The sequence below is a fragment of the Pezoporus flaviventris genome, unplaced genomic scaffold (genome assembly GCF_033815535.1).
Source record: "Pezoporus flaviventris isolate CSIRO_AGI_PZ_B2104156 unplaced genomic scaffold, CSIRO_AGI_Pfla_v1 ptg000002l, whole genome shotgun sequence".
Taxonomy (NCBI): domain Eukaryota; kingdom Metazoa; phylum Chordata; class Aves; order Psittaciformes; family Psittacidae; genus Pezoporus; species Pezoporus flaviventris.
The window spans coordinates 16,689,474-16,710,652 of NW_026892550.1; the positions used below are offsets into that span (position 1 = coordinate 16,689,474).

Sequence of the window (21,179 nt, forward strand, 5' to 3'; positions counted from 1 at the left end):
TGTAATTGCTCTAACAGGCTGCTATTTTCATTTGTTTTCATATATTTCATAAATTGCTCCTGTATTTCTCATTTATATATGTATCTCTGTGTATCTATAAATACCTGTATTTATGCCTCTCTCATATATGTAGGGAAGAGGAGTTAAAAGTGCCATGCAATTTGTATGGGTTAAATGGAACTATTTTAGGAATCAGAAGGCTTTAGAAAGGTAATGTCTGACAAGTTTTGAAGTGATAAATGAATGAGAGAGGGCTTGCATTCAACCTGAAACCAAAAGACACACAGGACTTTGACTGGATTAGGGAAGGCAAATAGTACTTTATCCCAAGTCTAGCAGTTAGAGGAGAAACTTGAATCCCTTCCCGTATGTTTAGATTCCCTTCTTACAAGTATGATTCAAGTTTTTAATAAGGGGAATTTGTGTTTTCTTTTCTTGCATATTTCTGCTAACGTACACTGCCTCCTTTTATTAAGAGTTAATATTATGGTTTACAATTGACTGCTTTTCAGTTTTTTGAGTGTCTAAGTCTCTTGATTTGTTAGAAATAGGGTCTGTACAGGATACTTTGCAGATAAAGCAAGGCTAAATTTTAAGTGGGGGGTTCTTCTGCAGTGCATCACTAGTTTGGCTTTCTTCTTCACGTCTGCTTGAAGTGGTGATGATGGCATATGACCAGCCACATGAAAAGCTGGTTTTTGATTTAGTGTCATGACTGCCTATAGCTGTTCCTGTCTGAGCAGCTTTAATCTTCAGGAAGTGAAGAAAGCAAGCAATCTGCTATGGAAGGTGACTTAGCTCCCATGTTAGCTTTCTGGTGCTAATACTAAGATCTCCACCCACAGACATGGCTCAGGCTGTGCTTTTAGGGACTGATATGTCTGGTAGTTTTCCACTATTAATGAGAGGTGGTTTGCTAACCAGGATTCCAACTTTTCTAGGCCTGCATGAAATAAAAGCAAAATGGGCTTTTTACAGTTCAATGCTTTTTTTTTTTTTTTTTCCCTTGGATGTATTTGGAGATCCTGTTTGTAGTGACTTGTGAAATACTGATACAACACTGCTATGTATGACGAGATTCCAGGCTATTCCTTTTTGTCATCTTATTTTCCTTTTCTTTTACTGAAAGGCAGAAAGTAGTATTTTGACATAGGCTTCCTATTAATTACTGAGAATGAAACAGCTCTGTTTAATGCTTCTATACTAGGAGTGTAACCACTGAGGGATGGTTAGCAAGAAGAAAATTTGCCCTAAGATGGACTTCTGTTTTTTAATTTGATGAGACAGAAGTGAAATTTTTGTTGTCTAATCAAAAGACTGTTTATATTTAGTCACCACTTTTCTTTCATACCTCAAGCAGTTGCTTTATCTGATATAGAAGGGTTCAAGTATTACTCCTTTATAAAGGACTGGTACATTTTCAGATCTTAAATGATCTTCAAGTAGGTGAAGCTGGTTAAATATGTTGAGAATAGAGAAGTATGTAGTATGACTTGTGTGGTGCATTCTTGTAATCACTGTAAATGTAAGGCATACTAATAATGTTGAACTTAGAAAAACTAGCAATTACTAGTATACTAGGATTTAATCATTGTGAAAATGAATCCCTGTAAGGGTGTTTAACTTGCTTTCTGAGTCTTTGATGTGGTCAACTTATGTGAATTGTGTGTTGCTTGCATGGGGAAGAGCTCCTAAAGATTCTGCTCTGCCCGATTTCCTTGTAGTTCTTTTGTTTTGTCATTGAAGACGTTTTCCTTTTCCTTCAGTTTCTAAGAGAAGATATGCAATACAAGGATGCCTCTAATAAACATAGTCACCTGCACAGAGAAGACAAGCATATCACCATTGAGGATCTGTGGAAACGTTGGAAGACATCTGAAGGTAGGTAAAGAATAGCTGAAGATTTTGGTGGTTATTGAAATAGACATAATTCAATAATTTTTCCACCAGGTAGTTTAGAATAGTAAATGGATGACCTTTTTAAAGCATCTTCATGAATCTGTTTTGGTACTGTTACTTATAGATCTATGTAAACCTGACTTAAAAACTCATTCAGTCCATCTACTATTATTTTTTTTTCTTGATGTGCTGTGTGTACTGTAAGTAAACTAAGCTAGCTTACACCCTCATCTGTACCAGGTTGTAATTTATGAAGGTGACTGTTGCAAGCACTAAATTCCCTATGAACACATTTTTAATTTAGTAAGCCTTAGGGTTGGGAGTCAAGCTATTTTAAAACATCAAAGATATATTGTATCAAGTGGAAAGTCCAGTGTGTTTTGATTTAGATGTAACTGTTCTTTGGGCTACAGAGAATTAGAATTCTTATGCAAAGCATTTTGGGAAATATTTTCAAACTTGAAATATAGGAAAATGCACTGATAACCCAACCACCATCCCTCCCCATTAGATTTGAATGAAAAAATGTAAATACAGCCAAATATTCCAAATATCAAAGGACATTAGTAAATGAGCAGTACACTGTTCACTGCCAAATAGGGTCCATGATGTGGCTACTAAAAAGAAACTTCCAGGGGTCCAGAATTTATTGTAGCATATAGAGACCTGGTATTAGTCAAACAGCTAAAAGTAGGAACAAAGGAGAAAGGAAACTAGGAATATTGCACTGGTTCATCCTATATAGGAAGTCATTTAAATGCAGTCTGAGGCAATTCATTGGTTAAGTATTCACTCTGTAGTAAATATCTAAAATTTAAAGTGATTTCTATCCTTGTCTCTTCAAATATTCTGCAGATACTTACTGAAGATCTTGCTCAATTAAAGTATTGCAACTAAATTATCAGAGAAAATTATTTCCCTACAATTGTTTGTCTAACTTAGAGTAACTCTTCAAAAATGTAGGCTATAACAATATCAGAAGTATCTAATTTGTCTACTGTGTATGTCTTTGTTCCAGGTTTCTTGAATGTAGTGAGCAGTGTGAGTAATAAGACGCACAAAATTTTGAGAGGAATGTCTGGTCTTACTGTGCCTGCTTATAATGGCCTTATTGTACATGCTGTTGAGGAAACTGAAGTTGCACCACAGGGAGGCTCTTAGACTACCAAGCAGTGCTAACAGTGACCTGGTGGATGTTAGAAAGCATGAAGCCCCTCAAATATTAAACTACTTTCATTTAATATTAAGTAACATGGAAAATTCTGGTTTTCCTTTCTAGCTGTTTTTAGGAATTTTGATTTGTTAGTTTAAGTGCTGCTAGTTTATGGTACCAGTGTAATTTGACAGCACTAAACAAGAGGGTGGAAGGTAGTGTAAATGATGGTATCAGTAATTTGAAACTTTAAGTAGTCTGTTGAGGTATCTGTTGTGAGAATTACAAGCTATAAATAGTACCCTGGACAGTGAGCATTAGTGCTTATGCAGAAGCACCTTCTGGATCTATTGCTGCTTAGTTTATGCAGAGCAGATTTGTCAATTCTTTTCCATATAGCTTTATGTAGATGTTTGTCTTAAGTATTTGGCAAATTGCTTAAAGTTGCTTGCTGTTTAAGATATTGGTGATGTGAGGCAGGTAAGATTTGAAGATAGAAAATGAAAATACCGTTTATGGTATAGCAAGTTTGCTATTGCTGTTTGGTGTTGCTTTTTTTGGATTAAGGAAAACAGATTATTTTTGAGTAACTGCTTGAAAATCATGCACTGAATAGAACCCTGAGAATTGGCTCCATTCAAAGCTCTAAAAATTATCTAATAAAATAAATAAGAAAACCCAGTGTTTTAATATTTCTGGCACTGGGCAGGTTTTTGTTAATCCCCATTTGCTGCAGAATTAAGGCATAGTCTGTATTGATGCAAATTAAAGGAATTTCAAGGCTGCTATTGGTTTTATTTGCATGGAAGGAATTGCATCATAGCTTAAATCAGCATCTAGCCTATTGTATTTCCACACAATTTGAATTGGTCCTTCAGTACAACGCAAGGTTGTCAATTTAAGCTAGCTCATGTTACTTGTGATTTCCATGACCACTGAAATTTTTTAGTCTCATAATGTACAGAGAGTTCTGTATAGAGGAATGACTAGGAAAGTAGTGTAGCTGTCCTCTGACTTCTATTATTCCGTGTCTGCTCTTTGAATGTAAATGTCAGTATATGCTTGTATATATCTGGAGTATATATCTGGAGACTGGAAATGCATGCAAGCAGGGCTTGGCTAAGGGTGAATTACATAATGCTGTGTGCTGTTCCAAGGAGGGCCAGCGCAGTACTGATGACAGGCTCCTCTACAGGAATTGTAATGTTCAACTGTTGAAAAGATAGTTAGGGCCACACCTCTCTTACTTTTTTGTGCTGTTTAGAAACCTACTGGTGGCAGCATATTTCATGCTGATGTTGCTGCTGAAGTCCTGCATAAACAGAACTAACTTTTGAATCCCTCTGTGTGCTTGATATAGAACAAGCTCGTGTTTTTCTGTGTTGCCTGGTCAACCTGTTCTCAACTTTAAGCTTAATAGATGGCTGTCATCCACTTCTTGCTGTGAAATACTTATTGAATGTAATTTGATTTCTGAAGGGAGTAGGAGGCCCATAGGAGTACTGAGGCTGACATTGTAGCCTTGTTTTTCTTCATGACTGCCTGCCCTGAAGCACTGTGCTGTATGATAAATTTAACATGAAAAAAATATAGCCTGATCATCTAGTTGGTCATTAACATGGATTAGCAGGGAGCAGAATTCATGTAGGGCAAGTTTGAAGCTACTTTTGCTGTCTTCACCTTCAGACGTGTTGTTAGAGCAGTTAAAAACCAAACCAATGAACCAGACAAAACAAAAACCCAAACAAAAAAAAAAAACCCACCAAAGTAAAACAAAACCAACCAAATTAAACTCAATCTAAAGTTGTAATCTGAAATAGAAAACAGTTTATGCGAGTGTAGATACTGAGTGCTGCACCAGGGTGTAAACACTGTGGCTTCTACACTCAACTGCCCAAGGCATGTTGCTGACATCCTCTCTTCCAAGATATCTATTTACAAAACAGGTGTGAGAGGAAAGGATGTTATGATTGCTGTCTAATGCTATATGCTTTAAGTTACTGTAACTGTCAGTTGCTACTCCACTGAAGCACTGTGTTATTTTCTGGTGATTAAAATAAGGAAAAGTTACAACCTCAGCTAATTAGTAGGAGCTGGCACATTCTAATTGTCAGTGCTGATTGAGGTGAATTTCAGCTGGCCTGCTCACTTTTCAGTACACCTGGTGTGTGTCACTTTTGTCATGTTTCAGTAGGCTTCTACTGAAGAAAGACTGGTTTGCTTCTCAGTACTGTTGTAGAATAAACACGTATGCTGTCTTCAGTCTTATTGTCAAGCAATACTTCTTACCAATAAATAGCATATAGAAGATATTAACAAAAAAACAACCCAAAACCATTCTGAATGTTTTCACTGATGTACATCAATCTCCCAGTGCTCTACTGTGGTGCTGTAGGGAAGGGAGAGCATGGTAGCTTAGTGTTCAGTTTGAGCTGGAAAAGTTGGGGGTTTGTGGGCACTGACACTGGAATTCTGCTAATGTAAAATTATTTTACATGGTAAATCTGAATTTCTAGTGAAATATGTGCATGGCCAGAGATTCAGACTGAAATCCCAGAAGAAGAGTTGACTGTATTGATTATGCTTCACTTAAATGGTGAGTGGCCATTTAAGAGGACAAAGCATATACCAAAAGTTCCAATTCTAGTTTGTGATAGACTTTAGTTGCTCCTTTTTTTGCAGTGTCTGTACTAAAGGAGGCATCTGATACAGTGGAATATAATGAATAGTAAAGTGCTTTTTCCTAAATACAAATAGTTTGTCTGGGGAGATTTCTTTGATATTCTGTAAAGAAAATATCACACAAGTCTAAGCAGTTAAGCAGTAGAACAGACGTGATTGGCCCTATGGTAAACAGCTTCAGTACGTACCTCATTTCTTACATGGTTATATGTTTATAATTACTACTGAATGATAAGAAAGTAAGTTCTGACAGAGTGACAACCGAATACTTTTAGCAGCCAAACTGACACTTCTCAATACTTTTTTTCTTCCTTTTCCCTTCCCCCTCAATTTATAAACTCTGTAGTTGTGTGGCTTCTGAAATCTGGTGTTCTGCACTGTCAGTGATAACATCTGTAGTGTATAGTAGCTATTTTAAGAGTTGTTTGTTTGTTTTTGTTTTGGTGGTTTTGTTTTTTTTTTCCCCTAATGTCACATCAAAACAATGCTTTTGCTTTGGATCAGTATATGAACCTATTTCTGGAATGCAGGCAAGGTGATTACGGTGATATCTTTCTGCCTGATCTTACCACTATTTTGAGATGCTTAGAATGACTTGTAAATCTGATTGCTTCTTATTCACAAAACAGTTAAGAATCTCTGTAACGTGAAAATGATCTGCTTACAAACATACCCCAGACATTTTGCATCAAAGCTTAAAGTAATATGACAAAAATAAGTCTGTTGCAAGATCAATACCTGGAAAACAGTTTGTGGCTCAAAAGAAGAGGAGGAAATGGGGCAGCATTCCAGGAAGTAGATGTAGCCGTTCATACAGATAGAATACATGTGCTTTGTACTGTGAATTTATTATTTATTTTTTTTAAAAATCTATTAATGGCTCTGTGAAATGTGTTCTATCGTCTGTTACCAGGAATGATGAAAATTTGAAGTGTTTAAGTTTAATTTTTTTCAGCTACGCTAGTGTAGACAAGAGACCTACAAGTCCTTATTTCAGTGCAAACTGAAATATGAATTTAAATGCATAAATTTTTCCATTGCCTGCAGCTTACCTGTCAGACTTTCAGCAACTCTTTCTAAAGGGTCATTGTCAAAATTCACCACTAAGAATGTGTCCTTGTGGTAAGGTTTCTCAAGAAATACCTGCTCAACATTGTCATATGGAAATAGCTGGGGGAGTGGGGGAAGATTAAATAAGTGTATTTGTTCATGCAAAGACACATCTGTGCAGAAGGAGGCTGTCGGTTTCTTTCATGTGCAGACAAACTTGCAGACTTTGTAAATGGAGTGAAGAACTTCCCTTCAGCTTTGTCAGTGTGCAGCTGTAAGCTGTAGCAGCTGACCTGTAAGGACCAAAAATGTTTTCATGGTGGTGGTTGGTGTTTCTGTGTGTGTAATATTTCTGTAGCTATGAAAGCTTATGTTAACTGTTGCTGTTATACAGGAAAACTTTTGATTATTCTATAAATGCGTAAATATTTTTTCTTAGTGGGATGTTATTGTATGTAGTGCAGCTGTTCTGGGCATATTTGAGAGAGATTTAACTGTTTTCCTCTTAAATTTCTTCTGTGTCTCAGTATTTTCTTTCAATCTTCCCTCTTCCTCTTGTCTGCTCCCATTTTGTGGTTAGTAGGCATGAGCCTCTATGGAGATTTTTATGAAAACAAGTTCTTCAGCCGTCATCCTGGGAAAGATCTTGATACATTGCCTCAAATGGCTACAGCACCTACTGACATGTGTTTAGTTCTGCAGGGGTAACATGGACAAAAGGATTGGGGCTGAGATCAGTTTAAGCAGATAAAAGTCACAAGATGCTGTCCTGATTTAAACTAAAGCAAAATATTAAATGATTGTGTGGAATTTTTAATAAAGAAATGTTTCTATTCGTTCTGTGCTTTTTTTTTGTTTATAGCTTGCCTAAGCTTCCTCTGAGAAGCATATAATGAAAAAGGCAAAATGCCAGAAACACCTTGGTGAATGTGAATACTAATTTTTCTGCAGTTATATTTGGCTAAACTCTCTTGCTTATTGTAACCTGCTTTTCTACTGTTTGTCTTGTGCCTTGGTGTTGATTTTTCACAAAAATTAAAGGTAATTAATCTGACTTTTTCTTCCAGTTCATAACTGGACTCAAGAGGACACTCTTCAGTGGCTGTCAGAATTTGTTGAACTGCCCCAGTATGAAAAGAATTTTAGAGACAGCAATGTCAATGGAACAACACTTCCCAGGTGAATGTTTCTTCTGCATTAGTTTCAACTAATTCCCTGTAGGTTGCGCTTTAGTCTTTATGTGGGAACGGCTATGCAAGCCTAAAGTCAAACAAGATACAGTCAAATGCAAGGGGAGAGTAGCATCCTTGCAGTTTTTAAAAGCTGGCTGCTTTCTTTTTTTTTTTTCCCTGCCAAAATAACTCAAAATATAAATGCTGCTTCTTTTGTTTTTTGCTTTGTTTCTTGCTGTTGAAGCTTTTATCGATGGACACAATTCTGTACAGTAGTGAACTTGCTTTTGAACAATTTCCAGTCTGTTGTACAGTTATACCTCAAACTACCCGTAGAACCCCCTTTTTTGAGCATAACTACTAAATTTCAGTATTGTGTGTACTTTAGAGAGTTGTCACAAGTCTTCAAATATGCCATTACCTCTAACTATGCTAGATGGATTTTTTTTATGCTTATTACAGAAAGAAAGAAATAGGGAAATGATTTATTGTTCTTCCTTTGCCATATGCTGATATGCTTTTTTAATAGCACTGTTGTCATTGTATTGTATCTCTCACTCAGAACTACAACCTATATAACTGTGGGAAATGCTATTGATGTATTTCTTTCCATAGACTGGTTTTGACTATAGCTTCTGGAATAGGTAACATTGTGTCTTATCATTAACAGGATAGCAGTAAATGAACATGCTTTCATGATCTCTCACTTGAAAATAATTGACCGGAGCCATAGACAGAAGCTTCAGCTTAAAGCATTGGATGTTGTTTTATTTGGACCTCTCACCCGTTAGTATTTTTTTAATTTTTTTTTTTTTTTGTCTTATCTCTTGTTTGTAAGAATTCAACAGATAGAATTTTCAGTGACACTTGATAGGTAGGACGGCTTGTCTGTTTTGTGAATGTACGGACAGGTTACTTGGCATGCCTTGTGGAACTGGGCAGTGAATTAAAAAAGATGATCAGGATGCTGGGATCAGGACAAAGATTCATTTCTGTATGAGATTATGTAGAAATTTTAGTATAATGCCAATTGGCAGATCGATGTTGGCTTTGTGTCACAAGAAGTGTACTCTAAAAGTCTTTTGATGTTTAAATTACACTTGCAGCTAATGTAGCATTCCCTTCTGTATTAGCTTGGACAGTGTAAGCTGGGATGCTGAAGTGAGAGGGGATGACCTTCCCCAAGGAATTAAGAAAGTAGATGGTAGTGCAAATCCAATGCTAGTGTCTTTTGTGCAGACTTGAGTGTAAGTGCAGTTAAATTTAATGCAGCATTTTCACGTCTGATCCATTCTTAGCATATCCAGACATTTCCATACCACATCACCAGTGGTGTGCATGCTGGCTAGTACGCAGTTACTGGTACTGTGCATGTTGGATATTCCTGAACTAGGAGGTCTTTCCAGAGTTTGGTTGTCAGTTTAGAGAGTAGTGAATGAGTTTGAAAGTCAGACCAGATCTGAGCTATATAGATTAAGTAGATTGTATTAGAGCAGAGTTGATTATGCTGTATGGAAAATGCTCTGGAATCCATTTGAAAGGTTGGAGATGGCTTGAGATAAAGGAGATGGAATTTTGTTTAGTATCAGGTTTTGTCACCTTTTAGGCTTGGGGAGGGGGCAGAGGGGAAGTCCATAGTCTGTTGTCTGTATCAGTGAATTAGCTAATAATCGTGTTGTTTTCTGTGCAGGTCCCCCTCACAACTGGATGAAGGATTTTATATTAACAGTTTCTATAGTTATTGGTTTTGGAGGCTGCTGGTTTGCATTTACACAGAGCAGGACTTCAAGAGAACATATCACAAAAATGATGAAGGATTTAGAAAGCCTTCAAACAGCAGAACAAAGTCTTCTTGACTTGCAGGAAAGGTATAAAAACTAAAAAAAGTTAATGTTTGTTTTGTTTTGAGGCTAAATACAAATACAGATCCTTTACAGTCATAAATTACTTGCGTTCAGCTGCCTTATTCATCTTCATTTTGCATGGAAATTGTGATTTCAGTGGTGATGGAGTTTTGCGTAGGAATTCCTCCTGAATATTTTAGTAGGCCATATGAAGGTAGAGAATAGGGGTTTTTTAACCTGCAGGTTTAGAAGTATGTACTGTTATTTTTGTATAGTTATAGTTTACTTTGGAATGCTTAGATACATGGAAAATAAGAATATCTATCCTGTTTTTAAGCTCTTAAGATTGAAGCAGACCTGGACTGATTACTTTCTGCTTTCTATTGCATATTTGTGTGTGAAAGCTGATAGTTGTCTGTGGTGCACCTGTAACTCAGTTGTCTATGGAGACTTTTTATTTTATTAAACCTTTAATGAAGGCTCACTTCGAAGATGAATGTTTTGTCTGAGATGGATGTCACATTGGTTGATATAATTGCTGTTGATTCATGAAGCTTGCACAGTCTTTATCACGGACTGGTTGAGGATGGAAGGGACTTCTGGAGGTCATCTTGTCCAGCCCTACCTGCTCAAGCAGGATCATGTAGAACAGGTTGCACAGGACCATGTCCAGGCAGCTTTTGAACATGCCCAAGGATGGAGACTATACCACCTCCCTGGGCAACCTGTTGCCAATGCTCAGTCACACCTATGATGAAAAAGTCCTTCCCGATGTTCAGACTTCTTGTATTTTGATTTGTGCCTGTTGCCTCTTGTCTTGTTGTTGGAGACATTTTCTTCTGAGAACTGCAACTTTTAATAAATATGCTGTGTATTTTCTCCTATTTTTTCTTCAATTGTGAAGGCTTGAGAAAGCACAAGAGGAGAATAGAAATGTTGCTGTGGAAAAGCAAAATCTGGAGCGCAAAATGATGGATGAGATCAATGATGCAAAACGGGAAGCTCATCGCCTAAGGGAGTTGAGGGAGGGAGCTGAATGTGAGCTCAGCAGGCTCAAATATGCAGAGGAAGAGCTAGTACAGGTATCTGCAAAATGTTTATAATCTTAGTGTTGACTTTAAATTGGTCCTGGCTTTAATAGGTCCTTAGGAATGTTTAAAGCAGCATTTGTCTCATGCTAGATTTGAATGGAAATATCAGTCATGCTGTTATCTAGTAAAATAATCCTTAAACCCTAAAAAGACATACACTTTGTACATTAGCTTATCATAATATTCTTGAATTCGTGGAACAAAATACATATGTATAAAAGCTTTTTTCTCTGTCTTGTTAACAGATAAGTGATGATACCTTTGTCTCACTCCTCTGAGTAGCAATAGGTTGGATTTATTGCACTGAATAAAAATGCTGTCTTATAAAAATATTTAAGATTCAAATTAGGGAGTATATAATAGTATACTTATGTATAATGGAGTATATGGAAATTCATACGCTGCATTTCAGAAATGCCAGATCCGCCTTCTTGACAGCAATTGGCACACACAAAAGCTCTGTAAAGCCTTAGTATGTTGCCATGGGTATAAAGGTGCTTATATTTTACTTTCTTCTGTTGTCAGTTCTAATGACACTTTTATTTCTTCTTGATTGTTAGGTTCGCATGGCTTTAAAAAAGGCTGAGAAGGAGTTTGAGCTGAGAAGTAATTGGTCTGTTCCAGAAGCATTGCAGAAGTGGCTTCAGTTAACACATGAAGTTGAAGTACAATATTACAATATCAAAAGACAGCATGCAGAAATGCAATTAGCAATTGCCAAAGATGAGGTAATAAGTCCTAGCTAAAGATTTTTCTTGATCTGTTGCTAGATATGAGATGGTAAATACAAATTATTCAGATAAACGTTTGATACTTTTTTCTCCTCTGAGTTGTTGTTTGCGAACTGTCAATATTGCATTTCATCTTGCTTTTCAGGCAGAAAAGATAAAAAAGAAGAGAAGCACTGTATTTGGAACATTACATGTTGCACATAGCTCCTCCCTGGATGAGGTGGACCATAAAATTCTTGAAGCAAAGTAAGAGTATTACCAGGATGCATATTCTTTTGTGGTTATTCCTATAACAATGGAATTTTTGGGGAGTTACAGAATTTATTGTCTAAGTGGTTTTGCACTTTTAAGTAAATCAGTTTAAAAGATGTTAGTGTGAATATTTGGACAATCCTAATTGGCTCTTCTGGTATGCTGGAATGGCTGTACTTGTGTTGCTTTGCTTTATCTTTAAGAGCAGTGTATGTAACTTTAATGTGTACTTTTCTTCAGGAAAGCACTCTCTGAATTAACAACATGTTTACGAGAGCGTCTTTATCGATGGCAACAGATTGAGAAGATTTGTGGTTTTCAAATAGCACACAATTCCGGGCTACCAAGCTTGACCTCTTCTCTCTACTCTGATCACAGCTGGGTAGTTATGCCTCGAGTTTCCATTCCTCCTTACCCAATCGCAGGGGGAGTTGATGACTTAGATGAAGATACTCCTCCGATAGTTTCACACTTTTATGGTAAGTGCTGAGCTTGGTAAAAATAAAGGGGAAAAGTTGTGGAGGCATGGGATTTTGAAGTGGGGTGGGAGAAGAGTGCTGAAAATCAAACAGGATTGGATTAAAGCCAAAAGAACCAAAATTCTATCTAGCATTTCAGATGCATCTTTTGGGACTTAAATGAGCTGAAAACTGGGCTTTGCAATAAAGATAACATGAAGAAAGTCTTTTTCTGTTTCAGTGGGGAAGTGAGGGGCAAATCCAGTTAAGGTTTTGAAAGTCTGCTTGTCATGCTTGGATTGCTGCTTAGACAAAAATTTATAAGTAATGCTAAATTTCTGTTAGCACACTTATCCTTTCGTACGGAAAGGATGTAGTTTGTCTAGGGTCCCTTGAGCTACCATGAAGATCACACCCTAGAAAGGCTGCGTGCTACATAGCTTTTAAAACATTCTTTAGTAGCTGGAACAAAATCTTCTTGTTATATAAAGGAAGCTTTCAGGCAGAATACTTGTGTTTGGATACAGTGGGTTGTTTGAGTGCACAGCAGAGAGGCCAAGTACTGGAGAGAGGGAAATCCAGCTTTGGTTAAACTATGATCCAAGGATATACACTGGGGATTCAGACCACCCTTGTATCTTGAGCTGTTACATCAATACAAGAGCCTGTTTAATGGAAGTTTTGATTAATTGGACTCTAGAGGCAAATCAAAAAGATGAGCTCCCATGTAGCTATTTAAACAAGCAATATCAAGCTGAGGAATGGGTAGGGAAGAAAACTTTGTCATGCGTGTACATTTTTCTTCCAGGGCTGTGATTCTCAGAAGAAATTAGAACTACATTTTAAAATAGCATAAGGAGAATGATTGCCACTTTGCTGGCTTAATTTTTGTGCTTGGAGCACATGGTTTTTCTTCTGAATGTAACAAACTTTCTACAGGCTACAATGAAAAGTTCATTAATCTCCCTACAGCACTACTTAAAATTGAATGATCTGTGGTTGCAACCACAGGAGTCAAATTATTGTAGGTTAGTTTGGTAAGTTATTCCTATCCTTTAGACAAAAAATGACAAATGCACATGAGGAAGGACAGAAGCAAAATGGCTTGTCTCACTCGTGAGGCTTCAGGCAAAATGCAGCATGCAGACGGATCAGCTATGAACACAGCTGTTTCAATCTCTGGACCTGGACCTAAACCTAAACCCTAATCTGGGCTTGTTATCTTGCCCCAGTGTCATTTCATCTCAGTATTGACAAAATTGGAAGTCTACCAGAAAGGCTTCTTTGTGCTGCAGCAATTGGGATGATGGTTTAAATGGTGTGAAGTAATACAGCAGATTAATCAGTCCTGAGATGAAGAACAAAAGGGAATAAAGAAATAATGTACAAGAGTGGAACAAAATCGTACATGAAGGTGATAGTGAAACTTCCACTTTTCTGCTGACTGATTAGGATACAGCTAATTTCTTAATCTAGTGAATTTCATTTGTAGTAGACAATTTTAGATGCTAAATTCTCATTGCTGAGTCCTTCATAATTCTGTGTATATACACTTACAAGGAACCAAAACGCTTATGACTTCTTTCAAAATTCACTGATGGTATGATCTTGTTCTTTTTTTTATACAAGTGAGTAGGATGGCATCTGATTTACCTCAACATGTAGTATGAATTTTCTAAATGCGTTCTTATTCTCTTATCTCAGTTCACATTTGCTTTTTGGGGAATAATTTTGTGATGACCAAATCTTATTTTTGATCTGTGAACTCCTGCTTTTTAGGTCAGTAATGGAGTACATCAGAATAAAATCAGAAGTTTCAGTTACATGACAACTGTCATGTTGGGAGTTTTAAACCTTTCTTTTCTGTTCAGCTGGGTGGAAACAAAATCTAAGTGTTGGTGAAGGTGCAGCTAGTAGCTGTTTTGTGAAAGTTATGATTCCCTGCACTAATCCAGAATGACAGCCCGACCTTTTCTGAGATTCCAGGAAGGGAACTGTAATCTACCTGATGCTAAACTGGCATCTCAGAAAAAAATGAATTTGTCAGGCTAGATATCCTTGTCTACAAAAATAACCTTTTCAGTTTTTTTTTTAGTGTTTGGTAAACATTTTGAACATCAGGGTAGGTCTGTCTTACCTAAGCAGTAATGCATTCTGTGGGACAGTTTGAGGAGGGATATGAGAAGTCCTGAGGCTCATAACAGCTAGCCTGAAAACAGGTCTGTAGATTTATTTCCATAGAAGTTTTGCTGCCTAATAGTATTTTCGAGGAATTGGATTAAGAACATTTTAGTTTATCACTTCCTGTTAGAAACTTCCCTGATAAGTCTTGAGTTGCTGTTTCCACCCATTCTTAGTATTTTTGTTTCCAGAAATTCGTAGTTAGCCTGGCAAAAAAAAGTGTTACCAAAAAGGAAAATTTTGAGCTAAAAATGAGGTTGAGTTCTATATTTTATATGATGTTACATGAATGAAACTGATCTTCTGCATCTAATATAACTTTCAACTAAAGCAGCCTATTTCATGGCTGTTTGGTTAAGTGTATCTACATTGCAAAACCTTTAGATATTCTTTTAAGCTCCAAATTGCCACATGAATAAAATACAGGATATTGTGTAGTATACTAATTTCAGCACTGCTATTTTTAGCTTATAAAGGGTTGGAAGTTTTAGTAGAATTTTTCTTTGTTCTCAAGAGATCGTAGTGAGCCAGAGCTTCAGTGCACATGGTCAGAGTAACATTTGGCACGCACAGACTGCTGCAGTTGCATCTTAGTTAGAGCTTCATCTAACTGTAGAATGTATAAGGTAATGCCAGTCTTTCTTTAATGTCACTTGGAGGGTTTTGGTTTGCTTTTTCTTTGCCTCAGGGTCCATTGTAAAACCTCCGGGCACACTGGCAAGAAGCAGTAGCTTGTGTCGATCAAGACGCAATGTTGTGTCATCATCTCCACAGTCTCAGCATACTTTGCACTCCCCTGACCCTGACATCCTTTCTGTGTCAAGCTGCCCAGCAATTTATCGAACTGAAGATGAGGAGGAAGCCATTTACTTCTCTGCTGATAAACAATGGTATGGAGATTAGCAAATAGCACTTGGAAATCTGATAGGATTATTTGAGAGTAACAGTTTAGAATTAGGGGTTGAACCAAGCAAAAAGTTAATCTGTAGGATAATATAGATTAATATAGTCCACATGGAACAGAGAGAGTTCTTGTCTGGTGTGTGTATGTAAATAGCTAGCATGTCATATACAGTTAAGTGATGTTACAGTCCAGGGTGCACTGAACTAACCCTGATTCTCCATTACAATATGTTACTGGCTTTTACATCTGAAACTAGGATCAAAAGCAATGTCAGCTACTGGGCGAAGAGAAGATGGATGGTAACACAATTCTTACAGCATGTTGAGCGTGTACCTACTCTTGTTACATGGCCTCATAGGAAAAGGTTAAATTCCTTTTGGAAGGAGCAAATGAGCTTGTTGAAAGGTAGGGACACTTGTCCTGAAGAAACTTTTTATATATGATAGGCTTAAATCTCCTCCTTTCATTTTATAACTTTTCTGACTTCACATGCCAGAAAGATAGTTTTCGTTCTTTGAACTGAAACACAAATGTCTGATTCTGGGTAGATGCTGCTGTCCACAAAAATGAGATTGCAGAATTAATTATCTTAAGTTTAGATAATGAAATGATGTAATGCAAGTTGTGACATAAACTGTTTAACTAAATGGTTTTTGTTAATTAACTAAGGAAAAGTGTGGGTGGTGCTTTTAGGCTAATGTTATTGATTCTAAATTAATTTCCTTTTTTAACTGTAGAAAGGAATTAGTAGTTTCAATTGTGTTTTCTCCTCTCTTTGCTCTGATTCAGGGAAGTACAGGAAACAGGTTCGGAATGTGACTCGTTAAATTCGTCCACTGGAAGGAAGCAGTCTCCTCCATCAACTCTTGAGATGTACCAGGTGCTTTCTTCTCAGAAAGTATCCCCAGAAGAATGCTCCCTGGAGGAATCATCTACAGGAGACTCCTCTTCTCTAACTGCAGATATTTCTAGGGGCTCTCCTGACTGTGTAGGCATGGCAGAAACTAAGAGCATGATCTTTAGTCCTGCAAGCAAAGTTTATAATGGAATTCTGGAGAAGTCCTGCAGCATGAACCAGCTTTCAATTGGGATCCCTATCCCAAAGCCTCGTCACACCTCTTGTTCTTCAGCCAGCAGTGATACTAAACCCAGCCATGAAGCTGCTTCTGTCCCCAGGATAAGTAGCATCCCACAGGACCTCTACCAAAATGGTGAAAAAACCAAAAAGCCATCAAAAATAAAAAGCCTCTTTAAGAAGAAGTGTAAGTGAGGTGGGCAGAAGCCCGTAGTAGTGTTATAAGAACTATTTTTTAAATCTTTAGGAATGTGATTCCATTTGAGCATTCCAAACTGGATGCCCTAATGGAATGCTCTGTAGGTCAACTATATTTAACTTCACTGTACTGTCAAAGGTCATGCCAGCTGTCAATGAGAAATCATTAAAAAGTTCAGACAGTTTACATTCATTTCTGCCTATTTATTTTTTTTTGTTTTCTTTTAGTTTGTCTTTCTTAGTGTTTGTTTTGTTAGGGTTCTTTTTCTTTTTTTTTTTCCTAAGCTTTAATGGACTAGTAAGCCTTCCTGGGCTTCCCAAAGTTCTTGTTTACTGGAGCATCTTCCTGTTGTTCTGTAGAGCTACGACATTTATCTACTGGACTTTAAGAAAAAAATAAAAAGTAGAACTAATGGAATTGCACTACTGTTTTACAGACTGGAAAAGTCTCTCTACAAGTGAAACTCAAAGACTTGTATTTGTCTGAGAAGATGAATCTTTTCACTTTTAGATCTTTTGGGGTTTTTAAGTAGAATTTAGGATTTCTAATTGATTTGATTTCTGGAAATGGAAATGCCATGCTTTTATTATGGGAAGCTTTGTTAGATGCATTTATTATTAGAATGGTTCAAGTCCTGCTGTAAAGATCATGCTTTTCCCAGGACTTTCACTGTGATTTTTGCTTCACTGCAGGCTGTACGACAAAAAAAAAATAGGTAATTTAACAAGAGAAGAGGCTCTTGATTCCTTATGCAAGTGATGGATATGAATCTTGACTGAGGACTGAAAATATTTACCCTCTTCAAATGAGGAGGGGGGATAGTAGCTTTTGTTTACAGACTGACAGACAACGGACATTTGGTTTGTAAAAGTTTGTATTGTGGCAAAGATAATAAATTGGAAACGTTGTGTTTGGGAATGTTCCAATTTAAGGTGATACTTGTTTCAGAGGTCCTGCTAATTGAAAGCTGTTGCAGGCTACATTGCTTATGCTTTCTGCTGTGTGTAAGGTGTTATTTTTTTTTTGGATTAGCTATTAATGTCTTAATGTCCTCCTTTTGTAAGATTTCATACACTTTATTTTTGTATAGTTTGAAGATTCAGCTGTTCAGACATGTCTGAAGTAAATGGTATAATTTTATAATGCATACTGTTACACTAACTCATAATTTTAGATATATAGGTGAGGCTTGACACGCTTCAGATAAAAGCAATTTTTATGTTAAGCTTTTATAGGGAGAGAAGAAATTACTAGGAGGTAATAAGGAAGCCTTCTTAGAGCAACAGTAGCTTCTTATTCAGAATCATTTTTTTTAACAGTTGGAGACAAATGTACTGCTTGAGTACCAGTGCCTTTATTGAGTCTGTTTGAAAATATTAATACCGAGCATAAATTTCTTTTGAGGTACATTCCAAAGAAATACTTCTTGCTCTAGTGAACACAAACAATTTACCTAGTGATGGCTAAATGGTTTCAGCTCTTCCACAATAACAGGTGCCACTGCCAGGGACCTGTGATTAGGGGCTCTCTTCTTGCCAATATGTACATGCTGTACTGTATGAAAGAATTAATTCACTGACTGCCTGTTTCTTTTTCTAGTAAGGAGCTTTCAAAACCTGTAGCTAATTGGAGTCAAGTGATGTCATATTCTACTTAGGTTCCACTGTACATAACTGATGTATTAGTTCTGTCCTCAAGAAGTGGTGGTGATGTTAACAGATGCATTTACTGCAGCTAGTGAAATGGCTAGAAGAGTTAGAAAATGGGATGGAGGCCTCATGTGTGCAAATACCTTAAAAGTCCTGGTACATTCATCAGTTCCTTAACAGAACAGAAAGAATCCATAGTTTTACTGTTTAGAAATGGTTGTATGTCATCTATACAGAAATGCGTAGGAGGAATCAGCTGTTTGGTAAAGTTAGGAAAGGACAAATAGAAATGGGATATTGTTCCATTCTAATATAAAACATCAGATTGAACAGCTATAGCTGCAAAAAAATCATCACAAGGTAACAGTTGTCTCAAAGTTTGTACACTCCGTACATGGTAGATGAAAAAAGCCCAAAACAGCAGTGCAGAAAGACTTGTGCCAGACAACCATCACAGTGTTCAGTCTTCAGAGCTGTACAGGCCTTATGGTGTACTTGAAGGACAAAGGGAAACAATACAGAAAAGTAGAGAACTTATTTTACCTCCTAAACAGCATGGAGAAGACTACTACCAGAAAAGTGTTCAACTTTGATGTCTGCGTCTGAGAAGGCTATAGCAAAAACTTGAGTTTAAAGTAAGATCTGGGGTTGGATGGTAAATCTTGCCGTGTGAATTTTGAGGAACACTGCCTCTGTTGTTATCAGAAAAGATGAAACTGAAGAGTGTATATTTACACATGAGAAAAGGATATCTGGTACTGAGGAGTGGGAGGACAGCACTTCTTAATCCTGATGTCAAAGTCAGTCAAGCTTAAATGCTGAGGAGCCAAAACAGACAAATTCAGCTTTCTGTAGTAAGCGTACCAAAAAATGATACAGAGAAGGTGTTGGACTCTTCATTAGCTGTGAGTTTAAGTGTTAAGTAATTTAACTATCTTCTGGAAAAAAAAAACCAACTCTGTTTATCCCCAGCTGTTCTGTAACTTATAGCTGCTTCTTAATAAATATTATAGAACTAATAGCTTAAGTTACTATGATCAGAAGTGGTGAATATTGTATGTTGGTGCACAAACTGTAATTTTAAGTTAATAGATTTGGGATTGTTTTTATTATTTTAATAGACCCTTTGCACATCTTGACACCTAAATTTGTCCACAATTTAAGTGACTTGCATTGTTCTTATTGTGGCTTCTGTAGAAATGCTGATCTTCAAGCTGCTAGCATCCTTTTGCTAAGGTATGTTGAGAGCACTGTCTCGGGTAGGTCCTTAGTGGCAAACATCAAATCCAGTGTTAATTTTGAGGTACCTGGTACGTCAACATCTCAGAAGTGAAAGGATGTGCTTCAAAAGGTCTTCTGTTTTTCCCCAGTTGCTTAATGGTGTAACTTGAACTGGCTGGCAGACAGTCCAGCCAGCATTCTGACCAGTAGGATTTCTGTAAGACGTGTCAGTCATTCCAGACAATCATCTAGTGTCATCAGCTTTGAATAGCTGAGGACTTTTTTTTTGAGCTTGTATAGCTAAAATGCATATTCTATTTTAAATTCTCCAGTATATGTCAGAAGATGAGGATCTTTGCTTGCTTAAATATTTTTTTTTTTTCAGTACTTTGTCAGGACAGCAGCCCCTCTGTGGAAACTGCCTAAAAGGTTTCTCTGTGAAGAGGTCGTTGTTTAACCTGTAAAAGGAAGAAGTATCAAGTATGTGGTTCTATATAAAGATGACACCAATTCTTCCAAAACTGAATAAACCCAGACCTTTCCCCAGTTCTTACAAAAGCTGTGTGGCACTTTTTTTTTCCTCATAAAGTAAAAATTTCAGGAAAGGCATTTCTGGTTGCCATTGGGAATGCATTTGATCAGCTTACGGACTTGGAGATTAAACCAGTTGATTCTTTTTCCCTTTTCAGTGATGGAATTTAAAACTGCACATTGGTAGTTCCAGGCATATGTCAACTTTTCTTTCCTCACTTCACTGGTACCTAGGTAGCAGATTACCATCCACTTTTTGGTGGGCAGTTTGCTGAAAGAGGGATGGATTTCTCCATCATAGTCAACATAATAATGTTATAGTAAGAATGCAGTTCCTCATTTGGAAGCCTTGAAGATAGTGAAGGCAAGGATGCTTGACTTGAGGTTTTCTTAGTGTATTTATGGATGCCAGCTTGAGTTAGCCATTAATTTATGGCTGATCGAAAGCCTACAAGATAAAATTAATTAGAAATTGGGGCTTCCAAGATTTTTCCTTTTTTCTTTCCAATGTATGGAAGACCAGCATGCAGAAGAGGGAGATGAGCTCTAATTAGCATTTCTTATACCACCAGCTTTTAGAACTTCAGGATAGTTTCTTTCCGTTTCCAAGATACATTGCTGGAGAGGGATTACTACCTTATTTTTACAATGTATGCATTTACTTACAAGCAAGGGAGAAGAAGGTAAATAAACTGAATACTTTTGTTTGCTTTAAAGCCAAATAGAGCACTTGGTTGTCAGAAGTCTTTAGCATTTGCTTATCTGCTTGTACAATATGTTAAATAGGTTGAGCACAGTTTTCTAATCTATTCTGGTTGCACTGACTAAAGTGATGCATTACTATCTCATGTTTGAAACACTGCTTGCTCTGAATTGCTGTAGGCATTTTAATCCTGGATGTTGCACTGAACAATGTTTAAGCCTAGTAAGGCTGTTTGATTCCAAGTGCTGATAAACTTTTCTACTAGTGACCTAAACACAGATGTTGCTATAACTAGTAACCAAAGAAAGGCTTTTACCAGTAGAGTTTGACTGCTTGACAGCATATAAATGTTTAGGAAACCATTCTTTGAGGCTTCAGTAGCAG

The 21,179-nt window shown here is 37.0% G+C and overlaps 1 protein-coding gene across 5 annotated transcripts in view; it reads left to right on the forward strand.

The window, feature by feature from the left end:
* STIM2 (stromal interaction molecule 2) overlaps window positions 1–16,883 on the forward strand; it is a 60,807-nt gene extending 43,924 nt beyond the window's left edge. For 3 of the 5 annotated variants that reach the window (XM_061470624.1, XM_061470647.1, XM_061470653.1), the window contains 10 exons: window positions 1,767–1,881; window positions 7,852–7,963; window positions 8,627–8,742; window positions 9,647–9,824; window positions 10,705–10,882; window positions 11,452–11,619; window positions 11,768–11,868; window positions 12,115–12,353; window positions 15,202–15,403; window positions 16,207–16,883. In XM_061470624.1, the coding sequence (XP_061326608.1) occupies window positions 1,767–1,881; window positions 7,852–7,963; window positions 8,627–8,742; window positions 9,647–9,824; window positions 10,705–10,882; window positions 11,452–11,619; window positions 11,768–11,868; window positions 12,115–12,353; window positions 15,202–15,403; window positions 16,207–16,687 (1,890 nt within the window). In that variant the 3' untranslated portion in view covers window positions 16,688–16,883. Of the gene's footprint in view, window positions 1–1,766; window positions 1,882–2,819; window positions 3,147–7,851; window positions 7,964–8,626; window positions 8,743–9,646; window positions 9,825–10,704; window positions 10,883–11,451; window positions 11,620–11,767; window positions 11,869–12,114; window positions 12,354–15,201; window positions 15,404–15,673; window positions 15,823–16,206 lie in introns of those variants that run through there. The other 2 variants (XM_061470632.1, XM_061470640.1) reach the window with 2 other exon arrangements.
* The last annotated feature ends 4,296 nt before the right edge of the window (window positions 16,884–21,179 follow it).